This window comes from Choloepus didactylus, chromosome 4, assembly GCF_015220235.1.
Source record: "Choloepus didactylus isolate mChoDid1 chromosome 4, mChoDid1.pri, whole genome shotgun sequence".
Classification (NCBI taxonomy): Eukaryota; Metazoa; Chordata; class Mammalia; order Pilosa; family Megalonychidae; genus Choloepus; species Choloepus didactylus.
In genome coordinates, this window is record NC_051310.1 from 78,701,925 (window position 1) to 78,719,082 (window position 17,158).

The 17,158-nt window shown below is 49.1% G+C and overlaps 1 protein-coding gene and 1 long non-coding RNA gene across 2 annotated transcripts in view; one reads left to right on the forward strand and one right to left on the reverse strand.

Annotated features, from left to right (window-relative positions):
• The window catches only part of ALDH1A3 (aldehyde dehydrogenase 1 family member A3), a 50,714-nt gene extending 39,955 nt beyond the window's left edge, over positions 1 to 10,759 (reverse strand). The window contains exons 1-3 of the mRNA XM_037832895.1: positions 10,601 to 10,759; positions 5,464 to 5,568; positions 3,374 to 3,514 (exon numbers count right to left, since the gene is read on the reverse strand). Coding sequence (XP_037688823.1) covers positions 3,374 to 3,514; positions 5,464 to 5,568; positions 10,601 to 10,699 — 345 coding nt within the window. The 5' untranslated portion in view covers positions 10,700 to 10,759. The remainder of the gene's footprint in view (positions 1 to 3,373; positions 3,515 to 5,463; positions 5,569 to 10,600) is intronic.
• Positions 10,760 to 14,247: 3,488 nt separating this feature from the next.
• On the forward strand, positions 14,248 to 15,255 carry LOC119533506. The gene is made up of 2 exons (XR_005216641.1): positions 14,248 to 14,394; positions 14,744 to 15,255. It is a non-coding gene; the product is annotated as an uncharacterized LOC119533506 (long non-coding RNA).
• Positions 15,256 to 17,158: the final 1,903 nt, after the last annotated feature.

Below are 17,158 nucleotides of genomic sequence, written 5' to 3' on the forward strand. Positions count from 1 at the left end.
TGACTTCCAGTATACACTGGACTTTTGGCTCCTACTGATTTGCATTTCAAATTAGTCCTTTTATTTTCCCTCGGGGAAACAAACTATGGTAAATAACCCCAAATGGTCTCCAGGACTGGGCTACTCTGGAAATATCTGCCTATCTGTCGGGGGGAGCCATGAGTTTATTCTCAGTCCTTTCCTGGGATGGGACAAGGGAATGACGGGCAGAGGACTGCTGGTGAGTGCAGGCCTGGAGCCGACATCCTGCCCCCATCCTGGCTCACCTCTTCTTGCTGGTAAACTTGGGCAAGTTACCTAACTTCCCTGGGCCTCAGTTTCCTCATCTCTGAAATGGGGTAATAGATACTGCAGCTCAAGTGCCTGGAGCAGGCGGTGGACACGGTGAGCATTCAACAAGCCTTGGCTGTGTTTTATTGTTAATGAGGGCAAGTTTGCTTATTGGAGTGACAGTTTGAATTTGCCAGGTTTTGTTTTAGGGAATCTGTCCAAGCAAAACCCAGGTTGTGATAGACAGGAAATTCTTTTAAGAAGAAAATAAGGATGTACAGGTGAGTACACAGAATCAAACCTGAGAACTTGAGTGGTAGCTATTGTTTGGATAGTCATCTTTTAGAAAAGTATTGTGGAAATAAAAGGAAAGAAAGAAAAAAAATTAAAAAGACATTTTTAAAAAAGATATTGTGAATAAGCCTGACACAAAAGATCCACTTGTATGAAATATGTAGAATGAGCAAATTCATACAGACAGAAAGTAGATTAGAGGTTACTAAGGGCTGGGGGGTGGGATGGGAGAGGTTAGGGGGAGTCACTGCTTAATGGGTATAGAGTTTGTGTTTGGGGTGATGAAAAAGTTTTGGTAATGGATGGTGGTGAAGGCTGCACGACATTAAGAATATAATTAATGCCACTGAATTGTACATTTAAAAATGGTTAAAATGGGAATTTTTGTGTTGTATATGTTACCACAATTAAAAAGGAAAAGTGCTGTAGCTCAACCATAAATAAATCACAGTCACCCCTAATGTACCTTCCGTAAAATTAATAACCATCCGATCCTAAAGAATGAAGGGAAAGGGCAGTGTGAACCTGCCAAGCCACACCCTGCAGGACAAGGCTTAAAATGAAGAGGGTTGCAAATGGTCACGTTGAAAAGGAGAACCCAAAGAGCTGCTGGAGGCTGGGAACAGGGAGCGAAAGCCAGGGCTGCCCAATCCCCCACATCTGTTTTCAAGCACTGAACACAGAAATAAATACCCAGGTCTGTCAAAACCACTGACCCAGCAGGAGAATACGACCAGAAGAGGCACTTTCCTGTGTGAAAATGCAGGGAAACCATCTCAAGGTGGAAAGTGAGGGGCACCTTCCTATGATGTGGTCAGGGGGTTTTTGAAAACCACATTTGCCCATAACCTTCTTGTGCCTTTCATGTTGTGGCAAAGAGCTGGATCTTATTTCCGTGGGCAGCAATTTGCTAGGTTGAGTCCTTCCTGCAACACTTTGGCTATCACAGCACAGAGCACGAGGGCAAGGGGACTGGCTGAAAAGGAAGGTGGCTCTCCAGCCACTGTTTCCTAAGATGATACTGGCACTTGATGACAGGGTGGGGAGGGGTGCTCAGGGCACATCCTCTCCAGCGTGTTATTAGTCCACACGGACATTGCAGGCTGATGAGCTCATGCTGGGTGAAAACAGAAATGTTTTTGAAAAAGCCAGTTTAGCAGCTTGAGAGCTGAGGCTGGCTTTTCTTGCAGGAAGAAACCAGGGGCTGATGGAGAGAAGCCCTTTTAGTCTGGGAGGATGCTACCCTCACCATGATACAGGGAAACATGCCAGAGGGGCTAACTGGAAGGAAGGCGAGCTCAGGTTTCTGTGCCAACTCACCCTCGGGGAAATGCACCAGAGAGTTCCAGAGAGTTCCGGAGAGTTCCAGAAAGTTCTTCCACACTCCACAACCCCACCCCCACTCAAGAAACAAAATCAGGGTCAAAGTGGTTTCATTGTCCTGGCTAACACCGTCCTTCAAACGGGTGGTCACTGTATTGTTTGTCTCCAAACTCAGCTAAAGAAAAGAAAGAACCGTTTTTCCAAATCAGAGACCAAAATGGAGATTCCCTTCCCTATAAACTGGGTCTCAGGTTGGGAGCAAGTTTTTAAGGAGCCTGAGTCGTACAAGGGTTGCATGTGCAGGTTGCAAAGGCCCTGGGATTTCCTCTGGTCATTCACCTCAAGAGCAAAGGAAGGTCCAAGGGTCCCATCAAGCACTTAAAATTTAGAAATGTCTTCATAGCTCATCTCACAGAAGCAACCCAACTTCATGAGCTGGACTAACTTAGTATCCCCATTTTACACCTGAGGACCCAGGGTTCCTAGAAAGGACTGGCCAGGAGGGCAGGTAGCTGGAGATAACATTGCTATAATTAATACTAATGATAGCTGTCCTCGATTTAGCACTTACTACATGCCAGGGATTATGCTAAGGATTCTGAAAGTATCATTCTTACAACCATTTTAGACATTGATTCCAAGTGGCATTTTACATGAGGACATATATGCTCAGAGAGGCTAAATGACATTTCCAAAGACACACAGCTAGTAAGGGGCAGAGCTGGGATTTGAACCCAGGTCTTTCACAGCCTGAGATTTCCAATAACCAGATTATTGTGTTCTTACCACCCCTCCACATACAGCCACCACTTCCCAGTTCAGGGGTGAGACGGGATGATGTTACGTCATACAGGGGCATTTTTCCCTTAGGCTAAGTGGTGGCATTTATTTATTTCTGTTTTTTTGTGTGTGACATTTATTTTAATGAGTACTGGAAAAAAGTATAAGTAGCCCTGTGGTTTCATGAATATTGTCACACAGTGAAGTTAAATTTAAAAGGGAGTTAAGTTATATCAGGATATTTGTTTTTCCTGTTTCTTTGTATTATTTTATCTGGAAAAGTTTTTTTTATTTTTTTAAATTTTTTTATAAATAAAGTTAATTAAAAAAAAGGGGGTGGGGAGTTAATGTAAAGTAAAAGGTTGACTACATAAAACATAAGGGGAGGTACGTTTTTAATTTTTTGATAAATAAAGTTAATAAAAAAAGGGAGGAGTTAACAAAAAGAAAAAGGTTGACTACATAAATGTATGGGAAATAACCCAGTCCATGGCTGCTGCCTGAGAACCTCCTACAGGCAACTTCTTGTTTAAGAAGCTGGGCTGCAGGGGACAGGAGTCTGATTCGAAGGTGACAAAGATGAAGTTCAGGGGTGAGGATGCGTGCCTCCCATCAGGGAGCTAGCACCTCAGAGAACCCACGAGACCCACCACCTCAAACCAGCACCCTCCATCTCTCCTCCACACCCGGGTGTGGGCACACTCACCGCCAGGACGATGCGGTCCCTCTCTACCAGGTCCGCCAGCTGGTGCAGCAGCCGGCCGCGGCTCAGGGCATCCAGCCGGCGCCAGGGCGAGCCCCGCTGGAAGGCGGCCTGTGCGGCCGCCACTGCCTTGTCCACGTCGGCCTGTGGGACCCAAATGACAGGAGGGTCAGTGAGCTCTGGGAAGTCCTTCCATGGGGCCGTCTGCAAAATCACTCGAAGAGTTGGGGGCTTTCAGGTGATTTTGTACCCCTTCTTTATATCAGAAATCTTTCTAGAAGCACGAATGTTCATTCTGATTATCAAAGCATTTAACAATATTGTAAAATCACCTACTGTAAGTATTTTTCTGCGTGACCCAAGTCTGGAAAGATGTTTCCACTAGCTAGCTCGGCTTAAGCAGGCAAAACCCCACACAGTTCACCCATTAAATGGGAAATGGCTGTCTTTACATTTTGTTCTAGCTGAGAGCTGCATTCCACTCATGAGAATGGGAGGATTGAGGGCTTCCTCCATCTCAGAACTGGCTAGATAGGAAAGTAGATGCAAGGACAGTTTCATAGACTCTTCTCTCCCTTCAGCCTCCCGTCATCCTGTGTGGGCAGAATTACTGCACCATTTTATAGACAAGGAACCACATCTTTTGTGAACTGATAGTGTAATTACAATAGAACCTTCTTCTTAAAAGGAAAGAAGTGAGAGCTCTTTAGAGTCACATCACAATTCTGATTTTCAGAAAAATGGTTTTGGGACTCTGTTGGCCAGTGAGCAATGTACAGGCTAATCTCTGAGCACCAACCTTGATAAGCCTCTTCCCCTGCAGAGGTGGGCATGGGTGCTGGGCCCAGTCAGGAGCCAGACTCCCTCAAACCACACCGATCTTTTTTCTTTAAAAGACAACTATCAGAGACCTGCCTAGATTCGGTTGTTTAAAAATAATAATTAATAAAACTTAAAAAATTTCCACCCCAGAGTTCTTCCAAAGCTTGCTTGTGGGGTGAGTAGAAGCTTTAGCAAAGGAAATCCTGGGGCCTTGAATTTCTTGTCCCAGGCTATGGCTTGGAGGCTGGCTTTGCCAGGCCCTTTCCAACTGCAGGGAAGGGGGGTCTGGTAGTAGTGCAGACTACAGAAATCCCCCACCCCTGACATTTGTGTATGCACACTCAGGAATCCCCAACTCGGAATCCCACTCGGCAACACTTCCCCACCCACCCTCCACTCTCACCAAACTTCATCTGAGCCCCTCCGTGTTACCCCCTTTGAAAACAGAGCTTGGCACAAGGTGCTGCTCAGAGGAGGTTCTGAACAGGTGGAACTGCTGCCTGCTTATACACCTGTAAAACCACCGCTGGGGGGATAACATTAAAACCACTGCTGGGGGGATAACATTTTGCATATTGGTCCTTCACCCTATCCACGTTCAGCATTAACGACGCACCTACTGAGAATAAGTGGTCGAGGGGAGGTTTACATTTCCCCTCCATCCTTCGAGGGGATGACTATTACATTCAAAACATCCTTTGTGGCCTTGAAATGTACACAGGACACACCTGGAAGTCCCTTAGCTTCTAGATGATAATATACGCCCGGCACTTTCAAATAGGATTATAAAGACTATAGCTTTCGTTGATCATTTAAGTTGCCGGCCAGAAAGGAATCTGGCGATGCCCTGACTTTATTATCCCCACATCACCTGGTGCTCTGGCCTTTTATCCTTCACACATACCTATAATTTTAAGTGTCTCCTACAGGAATGCTGCATTTTGTGAAACATATGAGCCGGAAATGTTTCCTGGAAAGATTCTTTAACACCTCCAGTTTCAAAAACTTGATAAAAACCTTGTTTTTTGGTCATGTGACGAGAAGAGCTGAGGTCATCCTCACAGATGAAGAAACATTTATTGAAGGATAGTGACTCTGAAGTTTGCAGCGGAGCCGTTGTAATTGATCCATGCTGGGCTGCGTGTCTGACCAGCCTAGGCCCAGCCCGAGTGTGGGCCAGTCTGTCTTGTAGCTAAGCCAAACCATTCCTTACCCCTTAGTTCTCTGTAACTAAATTACTTAGGTGGGGTGGGGCGGGGGAGGGGGCCCACCTTATCTCCTTCTTCCACTTCACATATTTTCTCTAAAGTCGAAGGGTTGTATGTGGCAAACTTTTTTCCACTCTTGGATTCGTGCCATTCGTTGTTGATAAATATCTAACCAAGAAAGAGAAAGGGAGTGCATTAGGTTCAAATCAAAATGGTCTAATTTTAACATGTTCAGGATCTGAGGTAACGTCTTGTTCGACTTCTTGCGCACTTCCTCCCCACCCCGAGCTCTGCAGAGCAGACCTGGAGGGAAGGAGCCCGCCTGGAATCACGGGGCTAACCTGGAAAAGACTGAGGATGGAATTCAAGTCTCCCGACGTCAAATGCATTTTCAGAGAATTAGTTAATGTCGTTAAGAATTTTTGCTAAAACGTTTTAATTTTTTTAAGCAATAATACAGATTCACAGAGTTAATAAGTTGAGTTACATAAAGGGTGTAAATCGAACCCCACACCCTCACAGAGTTTGTAGGAAGATTAGGTTCATACACACACACACACACACACACACACACACACATACACACACATCAAGTGCCAATCTGCCTGCCCCTGAAGGGTATGCAAGCAGCTTTAGACAAGGCTGTGACCAACCCTTTAGTCCTCACTAACGCATGTCAGCACCCCACCCCACCCCCCATTCTCTTTAAAATGTCTATTTCACATTGGGCTTGATTAAGCAGGGTGGACTTCTAAAAGCCAATGTTGGTGGGCAAACATAAATATCTGGATTTGAAAGTTTTCAGGTTATATTAAGAGATATAGCAAATAACCTCTCCCATGCAGGATCCAAGAATCAATCCACAAAAAGCGCTTAGCTTGGACCCTCAGTTATCCAGAGCACAGCTAGAAGGAGACAGTTAAGAAAAGAAAGACATTGTGAGCAAACTAAAATGAATCCTAAGTCCACTCCCTGAAATGTATGTACTATTTACTCTTGGTTTACTCTTAAGTCCTAACTGCCTTGACAGAATCACGTTGAAAGAGAGAAGGGCTTCTGGAAAAGAACTGGGACAGAGGTCTCAGATGCCCAATGAGAAGACACACTGTCCTCCTGCTGCACCAGCTTGGGAGGACTCTGGCATCCCAGCCCCATTTGTTACAGGATCAGAAAGACACCAGCCGTGCAAAAAGGAAAACACACTTTAGAAGCATTCCCATCAAATAAAAAGCAGTCAGTGATGTCTAACTACAGAACTAGCTCATCAGATCCCATTTCTATATCCACTGGTTTTAGTTTACTTCTCTCCAAATCGTGCAGATACAGAATCGTGTCACTACAAAGGCTAATTTCAATTACCGTGATCTTTATTCATTTGGAGCACTTGACTCCCCGACGATGACAGATGACAGAGGGGCACCACTTCAGCGAGTGGGTGGCCTAGTTATGTTCTCTGTAATGGGCTTCCTTGCACCATCTCCGCAGCCCATCAGAAAGGAAGCCCATCTGGGAGCCGACCCATTTTGATAACTCCCCACGGGAAGCTGGGAAGGCCGCATCCAGTGGGGTCTGACTCAGAAGGCAGGCTCTGGGTGGGCAGGCAGGCAGAGCCCACCCTCCTCAGTTTGGAATCCACAGCTGAGGGCAACGCTCCCCAGGTGGGATGTACCCACTCAACTTCTGGACACTCAGCGTCTTCAACACGAGGCCAGGGCCTCCCAGGGAAGTGCATGAGGAAAAGGCCAGGCTACAATTACAGGTTTATTCTTCCAGCTGAAACCAAATCCAGGAGTTCACTTTTGCCATCCAGCAAGTAACCACTCGGTAACAGTGAGAAATTAATAAGCGGAGAAGAGGAGTGAGGTTAGCGCCAGGAGGAAAGGGCAGCCAAGAAAGACCCATTTGGAGGAAGATGAAACTTCGTGGGTTAGATAATAGAGACTGTCAGTGAAAATTGCTGATTCTAGGGTCCTTCCTGATATCCATTCCACGGGGGAGGGAAAAATGAGAAGGTGGCAGCCGAGAATATAAATAAGGGGGATGGAAACAGATTACAACGATCAGATATCTGTTATTCTGTTAAGACTTCATCTCCAAGCCTGCTCCTCCAAAAAAAATAATTATTTGGTCCTTTGTGACTTTGATTTGTGGTCCTTTCTAACCAGCAACATAAAAAAAATTCAAGATTGCTTGACTCTTAAGCCACATTTTCCCATCACAATGTTTCTAATTTAGCAAACTTTTTTCTTTGTACCACATGAGTAAGTAATTTTGTAAGTGGTTTCTACTGTTGATTTTCTCTCCACTGAAACCAAACCAAAATATAAATAAGGAATGGGTCTGTGAGGGTGGCCTGCCAAAAGCAGGCTGTATTTTTTTGGACCCCAAATCAAGATAAAGGATCTGCAAAAGGATTGTCTCCCTTGACTTGTGAATTTATATGAAGCAAACCTTATACCTTATAGAGTTATGGAAAGGAAGCTATATTGAGCTGGGGAGGAACTCACATTTTACCTAAGGAAATGGGATGACATGGCCTAGGATTGAGCTAGAAAACTGCAGCTGTTCCGAGGATGGCTGCTGCCGGAGTGGAGGTGAGGTTGGAGCTCACACAAATGAATTCTGTGGACGCCACCTCCAATTATTTCCACCAGACATTCAGGCTGCTCAACTAAACTCAAAAGAAGGTGTGTTTTCAGGCTGTTGATAAAGGAGCTTTCAAAGAAGATGATCTGGGGAGATTTCATTTTTCATAAAAGAGATGCTAAAACAGGTGTTTCAATGGAGCATAAAACCTTAAAAAGAATCTCTGCTTCTAGAAGCAATTTTAAAAGGAAAGGAAAAGGAAAGGAAAGGGGGTGTGATCTCAGATATCTCTGGGGGGACCCTCCATGCCCCCTGAATCCCATAGCCTAACCTGACAGAGCCCCGTGTTAAACAGAGACCAAATAAAGGGGCTTGGACAAAGCTGTCCTTCTGGAAGCCAGCCTGCCTTGGGAAATGGCACTGTCAAGGCCAGGGCTATGCAGACTCATCATCTCTGGTGTATCTGCCATTAGCAAGAAGCACTGTGAGACAGTTTTGAAAAATAACAGGCCATGATGTGCTTACACATGCCACCCCTGCTGACTGCCTGTCCCAGGCCTAGATTCTGCAGTTCTTTTTCTCCTGCTTCTTTCTTTGGCCTTCTTTCCCTTACCTCTCCAGCCAGAGGCTCCAGAAACATTGTGAGCTGGGGAGATGGCTGCCCACCCTTGGCCACAGCGGCTGCCCTGGCTCCACAGTTGCTGTGTGTCTGTGGGGCTGTGAGGTGGGGAGGGGGTTTGTGGAGGAGGGCCAGGAGCAAGGACACAGGTGAGGAGAACAGGGCCTGGTGCCATCATTGTTTGGGGGTCCCCTAAGAACCCGGGCTCACCGGCCCATCCATCACACTGCATTGCCTCAGCCTTAATCACACACCCAGTTCTGTTCAACGGACAAAGAGGGGGACCCTTGGAGACAACAGACACTTACAACTCTGAGCATCTTCTAAGATCCTCCTGCCTAAGGCTGCAGTTAGACTTTTAAAGGGTCATAAGGAATCATAGAGAAAGGGGCAAAACATTCCCTACCTGGCTGGATTGTTCTGATAGGACTCAAGAAGGTTAAAAGTAAAAGAACAGTAATATAGTTCCCTTCTCATTTCTATGTAGATAAAAACAAAAACAACCTAAAAGACTAAATAAAGCAAAAAACAGAGAATAATACCACCACCACCAATAGCCCTAACATCACAGTGTTGGGTCTAAAAAAAAATTAAGGTAATATCGTCACCATTCCCAGAATCTGGGTTGGGATTTTCTCTCGGAAGTCTATACTAAGGAAACTACATTATAAAAATAATCTGCAGCCTTTACAGTCCTCTGAAAACGGTTAATTTAAATGGCATATGATCAGAGGAGCAGCCGACATTGGGAATTAAGTGCCAAAAGACCAAAATCTGAAGGCCACACAGAGCGACCTGCGACTTTTCTCCACTTGATTAAACTATTTGAGAGACATAATTGCTACTTTTGAAGCTAAAATTGATGGAGGAATTCTCTAAGTGCTGGGTCAGCTGGCGTTGGGGAGGGGCTATGGCTAGGATGCAAAACCAAGAGGAGCTGAAGTTGGGCAGAGTGAATCCAACGCGGCTCTCAGCCTTGGCTCCCCAAATGTCCCCATCCAGGCCCAGGGCAAATAGCGCGCCCCCAAACAGCCTCGGGCGTCCTTCCCGCCGCGCTTCCCAGCCGCCGGCCCGGGCCCTCACCGTCTTCTTTTCTGTCCCAGGTAGCTGAGTTTCTCCCAGTTCAGCGCACGCTCCCGCCTCCCGACCCGCAGGGTAGAAAACCCAGAGCCCCGTTTCTGCGCGACGCGAGGAGGCCCGGGTGCTCCGGCCTTGCTACCCGCGGCTTCCAAAAGCCCAGATCTGAGACCTTCGGGGAACGTGCTCCTTGTCCGTAAACACCTAGGATCTCTGAGCTCCAGGATAGTTAAATCAAGTGAACACCTTCTACTGCTAACCTAGGCACAAGCTAAGCACCGAAAGATTTTCCCCCGTAGCTCCAGATGACATGTTCCCAACCGCAACTCTCTGATGTGGTCCATCGTCTCCGAGCGTTCCCGGGCACCCTTTGAGCGTCCCGAAGCACGATCGGTTCAGCCGCGGAAACCCTCCCCGGGAGTCTGCGGGGAAGCCACCGCGCCCGGGGCCACCGTCGGCCGCGCACCTCTGCCAGCGCTCAAAGCGGGTCGTGCAGGGCACGTCGGGGCGGCGCCCGGCTGCCGCCTGGCACCGCGAAGCGCTGCGCCGCCTCCCTCGCCCGGCTCTCAAACTCCGAGCGCCGGAGCCCGCCGGGGGTGCGGATCGCTGGGCCCCTCTAGAGCCCGCGGTCGACGACCGGGGCGCGGGTTCACCCACCACACTCCCCCACCTCTGGGACACCCCGCGATGGGCGCAGCTTTGGGAAGGCCGGCGGGGCAAAGAGGTTCGCTCTCGGGAGCGCCGCGGGGTCCACCGAGAGCGCGCAGCGGGCGGCACAGGGCACCCCTCGCGGCCGAGCGGCGGGGCTCCCGGGTGGCGGCCCTTTATCCAGTCCAGAGCGGCCACGGCCCGCCGGAGGGAGCAAGGCTGCCGATGCGGAGCCAGCCAGCCGTCGGGTGGGAGGGGCGCCCACCTCACCTTGGTGAACTTGACCTCCAAGTTGCGGATGGGGCACGGCAGGGCAGGCGGTTTCCCGTCGGGCTGCCCGTTCTCCACGGCCCCGTTGGTGGTGGCCATACCTTCTCCGCGCTCCCGGCCGGCCGTGGCGCCCGAGTGTGCGGCGCGCCGATTCGGGCCTGGGCGGTGCGCAGCCTGCTCGCGGGGTGACAGCACCGCGCCGCCTTAAGAAGCGCCCCACGCCTCCCGCCCGAGGGGGCTGTCTAATTGGCTGCAGGAAGGAAGGGAGGGCGGGAGGGGAGGGGGCGGTTCGTCCTCACCCAACCCGCCCGCCGCCCCTGAGAGAGCGCGGCCACCCCCCGCCCCAGCTCGGGTGCTGGCTGCAGCGCCCGCCTGGTGCCGTCCGCTCCGAAGCCCTGGAACGAACTCCCCGAAGTGCCGCCCGGGCTCCGGAAGTCCCGGGGCTCGGCCAGCAGGCCGGGGCAGAGAGATGGAGCGCGGGGACCGCAGCGGCCGGCTTTGTCCCCGCGGTCGCGCGGGTCAGTCCCGCGGCACCTGCCGCCTCCTCCCCGCTGTCGTTCCTGCGCCCTTGCGCGCTCCGAGAATGGGCGCCTGCCGGGGGTCTGCGCCAAGCCCCGGGTCAGGGTCCTGGTGGGCTGGCGCTGCACCCCTGCCCCGCGTGCCTCGGCCTAGCGTCCGGTCTCCGGGTGCTCTCTGCAGGCCTCACGCCACCGCACCACACCTGGAATTTCCCCGCAACCCGGTGGGACTTAACACGCAGCGGGGCAAAAGACGAAAGAAAAGTGCCGGCTCCTTCCTTCATCCGGCTCTGGAGCCCCGGCGGGGCTGGGCCTTTGGCCTTCACAGGCGCACACCGCCCTCCAAGCCTGGGCCCCTGGAATGCAATTATTTTGATTTAGGAAATGCATACATTATACCGCAATTAAAAATGCAACAACAACAACAAAAAGTGCATGCCATCTTGGCAGCTAATTGTTTTTAAGACTTGAGGCTCTTGGCGCATTGGTTGCTCATAGATTCCCAGAGGCACGAACCAGCAACTGCCCAGGCTCCACCACCACCCAGGGACTTGCCCCAGGTCCCAAGCCGGCTCAGGTCCCAGGAACAACGACCTGGCGCATGAACTCTCCCGACAAGGGTGGTTTAATCCCCAGCAAGGAGCGGCCCCTTCAGTCCCCTTAATGGAAGACATCTCTTTTTGTGAGTAATGCCCAAGTGATGGGCAACTGGGGGGAAGGCGGGCACTACTTATTTTCCTGGGGGCTTGGATGTCTGTCTTCTCTGTCCTCACTGCATTGCTGCTGGGTGTCTCTTCGGGGTTTGGGAGAGACACCCAGCAGCAATGCTGCCCTGCCCCATGACCTCCTTTTGGGTCTCCTGGAAACACCTGGGCAGATGTTTCACGCCAGCACTCCTGGCTGGACGCGGAGCCCCAGCGTCCTGATGCCTGGGAGCGAGAGGACCTGCGGGGCCTGGCAGCAGATTTTCCCTGCAGTCAGGGTCCCAAAGCTGGTGAGGCACCAAAAAGCTGCACCTAGAAAAGCTTTTCAAATGGAACTCCCATCTAAAGTGTTTATATGGGATCCTGGGGCTGAACATACGTCAGGGATTTAAAAGGAAAAAAAAAAAGCTTTAGAGGGAACTGTGTTGTTTAATTAAATAGTCGCTGGGTTGATGGTGGGATAAATGGGGTGGGGTTAGAACTCTGCCCTTGGAGAGTAAGAGAGCAAAGCCCCTTTGCTCAAAGTTGGACAGCCTCTGCCACCTGCCTGGCTCTGAAGTGGGAACGGAGGCCACCTCCCCTCACCCCACAGACACCCTCGTGGAACCCTGGCATCTCGCTTTGGGGGCTGTTGCAGTGACTCTGTCCCCCTCACCTACAGCTCCTCCTGTTGACACCTACGTGATACCAGGCGCTTGAGGTCAGAGCGAGACACTCAGCCTTAGCCCTTGTCAGGGGAGGAGGCCCCAGAGAGTGGGGCAGGAGGCGGTGCCTGGCTCCAGGCTTGTCTAGACCAGTCAGCTGCCTTGGATCCCCACCATCTGGTTGCTCGGCAGGCCCCCTGGCTCACAGGGAGGGATGAAGATAAGATGCTCTTCTCCCCATTTCACAGGTGAGTAAACAGAGGCATGTGGATACTTGCCCCAGAATCACTGCCCGTGGAGGAAGCAACTGTGTGGCGGTGAGTAGTGCATCTTGCTTTCACCAAGGTGAGTGCCTAGGGGTCCTGTGGCCCCAAATTCGTCCAGCAGCGTGGAACACCGTGATGGTACAAAAGGCTTGAGGGGTGCAAAAGGGTGGTAGCATCCCACAGGAGCTGGGGAAGGGGGAAGGACTCATTCTTGCCCACAGTGGGTCACTGGGTGTTGGGGTGGCCTGAGGCTGTCTGAGCATCTAAGGTGTTGGAGGACCTAGCCCCATTCTACCACAACCTTGACCTCCATCCTAGCTCCACGCCTGTGGCTTATTCACTTGATCTCTTTGAGCTTCGGTTTCCTTTTCTGCAAGATAATCTTACTTCTACTTTACAGTGTTGGGGGAGGTTCAAGCAAGGTGTGAACGTGTGCTTTCTAAACTGTAAAGCCCTGTACCTATTAGCCCTGGAGACTGGCTCCCCTCAGTGGGCATTTCTTCTTGGAAACCAGCAAATTTCCCTGGCTTTTCTCAGGTTCGTGGGAGCCCTCCCTGGGCGATGGTTACTCTTGCTAATGTCATTGTGAAAAATTAGTTTGATCTTGTATTCAGCTCTGTGGTACTGCTGCTGCCTGTTGCTTGGCTTCTTGGCATGCTAAATTATCTGTGTGCAAAAGATTTCATCTTGAGGGCTTGTTTGTTTATTAAACTCAATAAAAAATAAGCATGAATAAAAGACAAAGAATAGAAGCCACATACACCGGCCCGCCCCCCCCACGCACACACACCCAAAGTTCAAACTAAATCCATTTTTAAATCTACAAATATATGTGGGAGATGCTGAGGCCTGTAGCAAATGTCATTAATGATGTTGACAATGCTGATGATGATGAGAAATGGAGCCCCCACTTTGTTTCACTTTATTCCAAGCTTGGTACCTAGGCCCAGCTGAGAGGAACCTGGGCCTGGTGTGGGCCTACGGTCCCCTAGTCCCTGGGGCCAGCTAACCTTCCTGGACTCCCCTCTCTGTCATGGCAGGATCAGGCCAAGGCCCAGTAGGAGCTGCCCCTCCACAGGCTGCTCCCAGCGTCCAGCAGTTGAGGCCTGGCTCTGGGGCCTGGATGTGCTGAGCCTGTCCACAGAGAGCTCGTCAAGTGAGGGGGTTCTCTGAGGTGAGGGAGGCCCGTGAGGCTTGCCCCATCCTGCGGCTCTGATGTGGGCTCTTGGGTGACTCAGGGCGGGTGGCCTAACCTCTATTTCCTCAACTATAAAATGGGGGTGATGGGCACCCCTGAGGCGAGGGAAGACTGACTTCACAGTGACTACCTCCCCAGCCAGGATCAATAAAGGACAACCTGTGTTTCATGTGAATGGTCCAAAGTTTCCCAGACTTGACTTGAATAGGGAAACAGCCAGCCTCACTCTACGTGCAGATCTGTCCAGCACCTCCCTGCTCCTGCACTGTTCTGTCCTCAGGCTACGTATAGATGGACCTGCTTTGCTGCAGAAACACCCCAAGCCTGAGGAAGACGAGCCCACGGACATCCAACAAAGGCAGAGAGAATGTGGCTGCCCCACTGCTTCTTTCAGCTGCTTTTCTTCAGCCCCTGGTCCTTTCTGGCCCTGAGGGAAGATCTTCCACATGCAGTTTTCATCTGAGGTAAATCAGATTCAGACCAGGCAGAAGCACATAGAGAACTCAATACATCAAAGCAAAGAGGTAGACATCCAGTTAATCCAGTTATTTGTGTATTGGGTCTTGACAAGGCCGCACACACATGGCCAGATGGTTCACGGCTGCCCAGTGTTTCCTGCGGGCTCTGCCTTCCCCCAATAATTCCTAGAGTTGGAGAGTTGTGGCAAGGCCAGGAAAAAGCATGGCGTGCGAGGTAGAGACAGCTGGTTGACCACCCAATTCTTCACTTATTTCTTGCCAGGGGAACCCCATATTATTGAAAAGAGCAATGTGTCTCAAATATAATTTATTTCCCAGCTTCTCTTTCAAACAGAGGTGGCTATTGAGATATAAGCAGAAGTCTTTGCTTTGGACTTCCAAAGAAGCTCTTTCAACGAGGCAGAGTCAGCTGAGAGGCAAACATGCTGTCACCCTTCCTCTCTTTCTCCTTCCTGCTGCCTGGAACATGGCCATGAGGACTGGGGCTCCAGCAGCCTTCTTGCAACTATGAAGTAACTCTGAGAATGGAAGGTATATGGTAAGGAAGTTGAAACAGAGACATAGAAAGAGTCTGGGTCCCTGCTGACTCTGGACCACCCTTTCAGCCCCAAATTTCCTTCCCTGGCTTCGTCTCATGTAAACAGAGGGCAAACAAAATCCCTTGTTATTTAAGCCTGCTGTTTGGGCTTTCTGTAATGTGCAACTGAACCTAATCCTAAGTGATACAGCTGGCTGTTTAAACCCTGCCCCATCACCATGACTAGAAAAACAAACTTCTAAACTCAAGAGGCATAATTATGTCATCTTTGTACAAAAAGGGCAGGACATTAAAAAATATAACAAAAACTTCTTGTCACCACCTCTGTTATTTTGACCTTAATTAAGTGCTCTGAACACGTGCTCAGTTTTGTAGTGAATAAAAAATCAAGGAAAAAACTCACCCTGGGATGGGATGCATGATGCTGGCTCCACGACTTCCATGGCCTATGTTGGGTAGTGAGGTTCAACCCAAGGATGAGAGTCCCTTGGGAACCAAGGCCCTTTTGGGCAGGTGGTGTGCCTTTCTGAGCTGCTCACATGGGTAAGCTGTCAGTGCTGTGCCTTTGAGTCTATGGAGGAAAGTGCCAGCACTCAGAGGGCTGATGTGGTTGCACAGGTCCCGGGACCACTCAGACCTGGAGAATGCTTGCACCGGCTGTCCTTCAATCCAAGCAGCAAGACACCAGACTTTCTGTTTGACATATGCCACATGTCACCCTATATAATCACTGCATCTTGCCTGTAACATGCCACTCTTCTCAATACCGCCACCGGGCATACTCAGTGACATGAGAAGTTGTTTGCAAACTTTCCAAGCCTCTTTGAACCAAACTTGAATCATTTGGGGGTTTGAGTTCAGTTTACTCCAGGCAAAACACACTTCCTGGTTAGAAAGAAAATCATTGAAAGGGGCTTGTGAAAGAAAGAGTTCCGGAAGACCCTTGGACACCAAGTGGCTCTCACTAAACAATTGTGCTGAGTGAAGCCTCAGTGAATCAGAAACATACATATTAAATTTTCGTTGAAATCCACATGGGTATAAAAATGTCGGGAAAGGGGGCTTAACAAGATGCATTTTGCCAAACCCCAAGTGTTTGAAAAATAATTTGAGTATGTTCAAGTTTGGTGAGCCATTGCTGGATTCATCTTGCTGAGCCCCACAGTTTCAAGCTTTCCCTGCCCTTCGGCTGGACTTGCTGTCAAAGAACATCAATTATTGAAGAATCTCCCCTTGAATTTTTACTGTTACTTGAACCGTGGGGTGGAGACGGGCAGGGTAGGGAAGTGGTTAAAATATGTGTTTTCATGAGATGGTCTGGGGTTCCTTTTGTAGTTGTGCCTTTGTGTTGTGAAAGCTACTCAGGAAACACTCCCGAGTTTTCCCTGTAACCAGAAAGTCTCTAAAAAGCACATCTTGTCATATATTTAGGCATAACAGATGGGAAACATATTTATGTACATTTTCATCTAGTTTTTTATATGGCACTATGATAATCCTAAAACGTAACCCCTATCCCCAGGGGAATGGAATCATTCATGACCTGCAGTATTTTCAAATTTATAATGCTTTTCATTATTGAACATGTGTGCAAGCATTGAGTTATATTATATTTTATTTTTTAAATTATATTGTATTATATTGTGTTATATCATATATTATTATCAAATGTAGTTTACGTCATATTGTATTGTATTATATTGTATTGCATTATATTATCAAATGTAGTTTACATCAATTAAGGGACAATGGATTGGATATAGTGTATTTCCCACCAGTGATAGTAAGTAAGCATACATACTAGCAGTAAAACATAGAATTATAGACTTTAATAACTTAAATGTCCATCTTCTAAATCCCGTGCATTCTTCAGCTAGTATTAACTTTGGCCCTTCTTTTATCCTATAAAGCAGCAGCCTTTGTACCTGCTTGCACCTTGCACTTCTGTGGTGTACCGCTAGATGTCAGGGGACAAAGTTGAGTAGGAAGTTGCCACTGAACTTTGTGGCATTCCCCAACTTACAGAGAAATGCCATTGTAAAAGTTTATTGAGGCTGGTTGCCCCATACTTCAGTCAAGCCGTGGATACAATGCTAGAATGGGTGACGTGTGCCCAGGCCAGCCCACAAACGCTCTGTCTCTTCTTAATGAGCCCAAAGGGTCTACCTGTGTGGAGGCCAGGCAGATTGGGGTGCGAATCTCAGCCCAGGG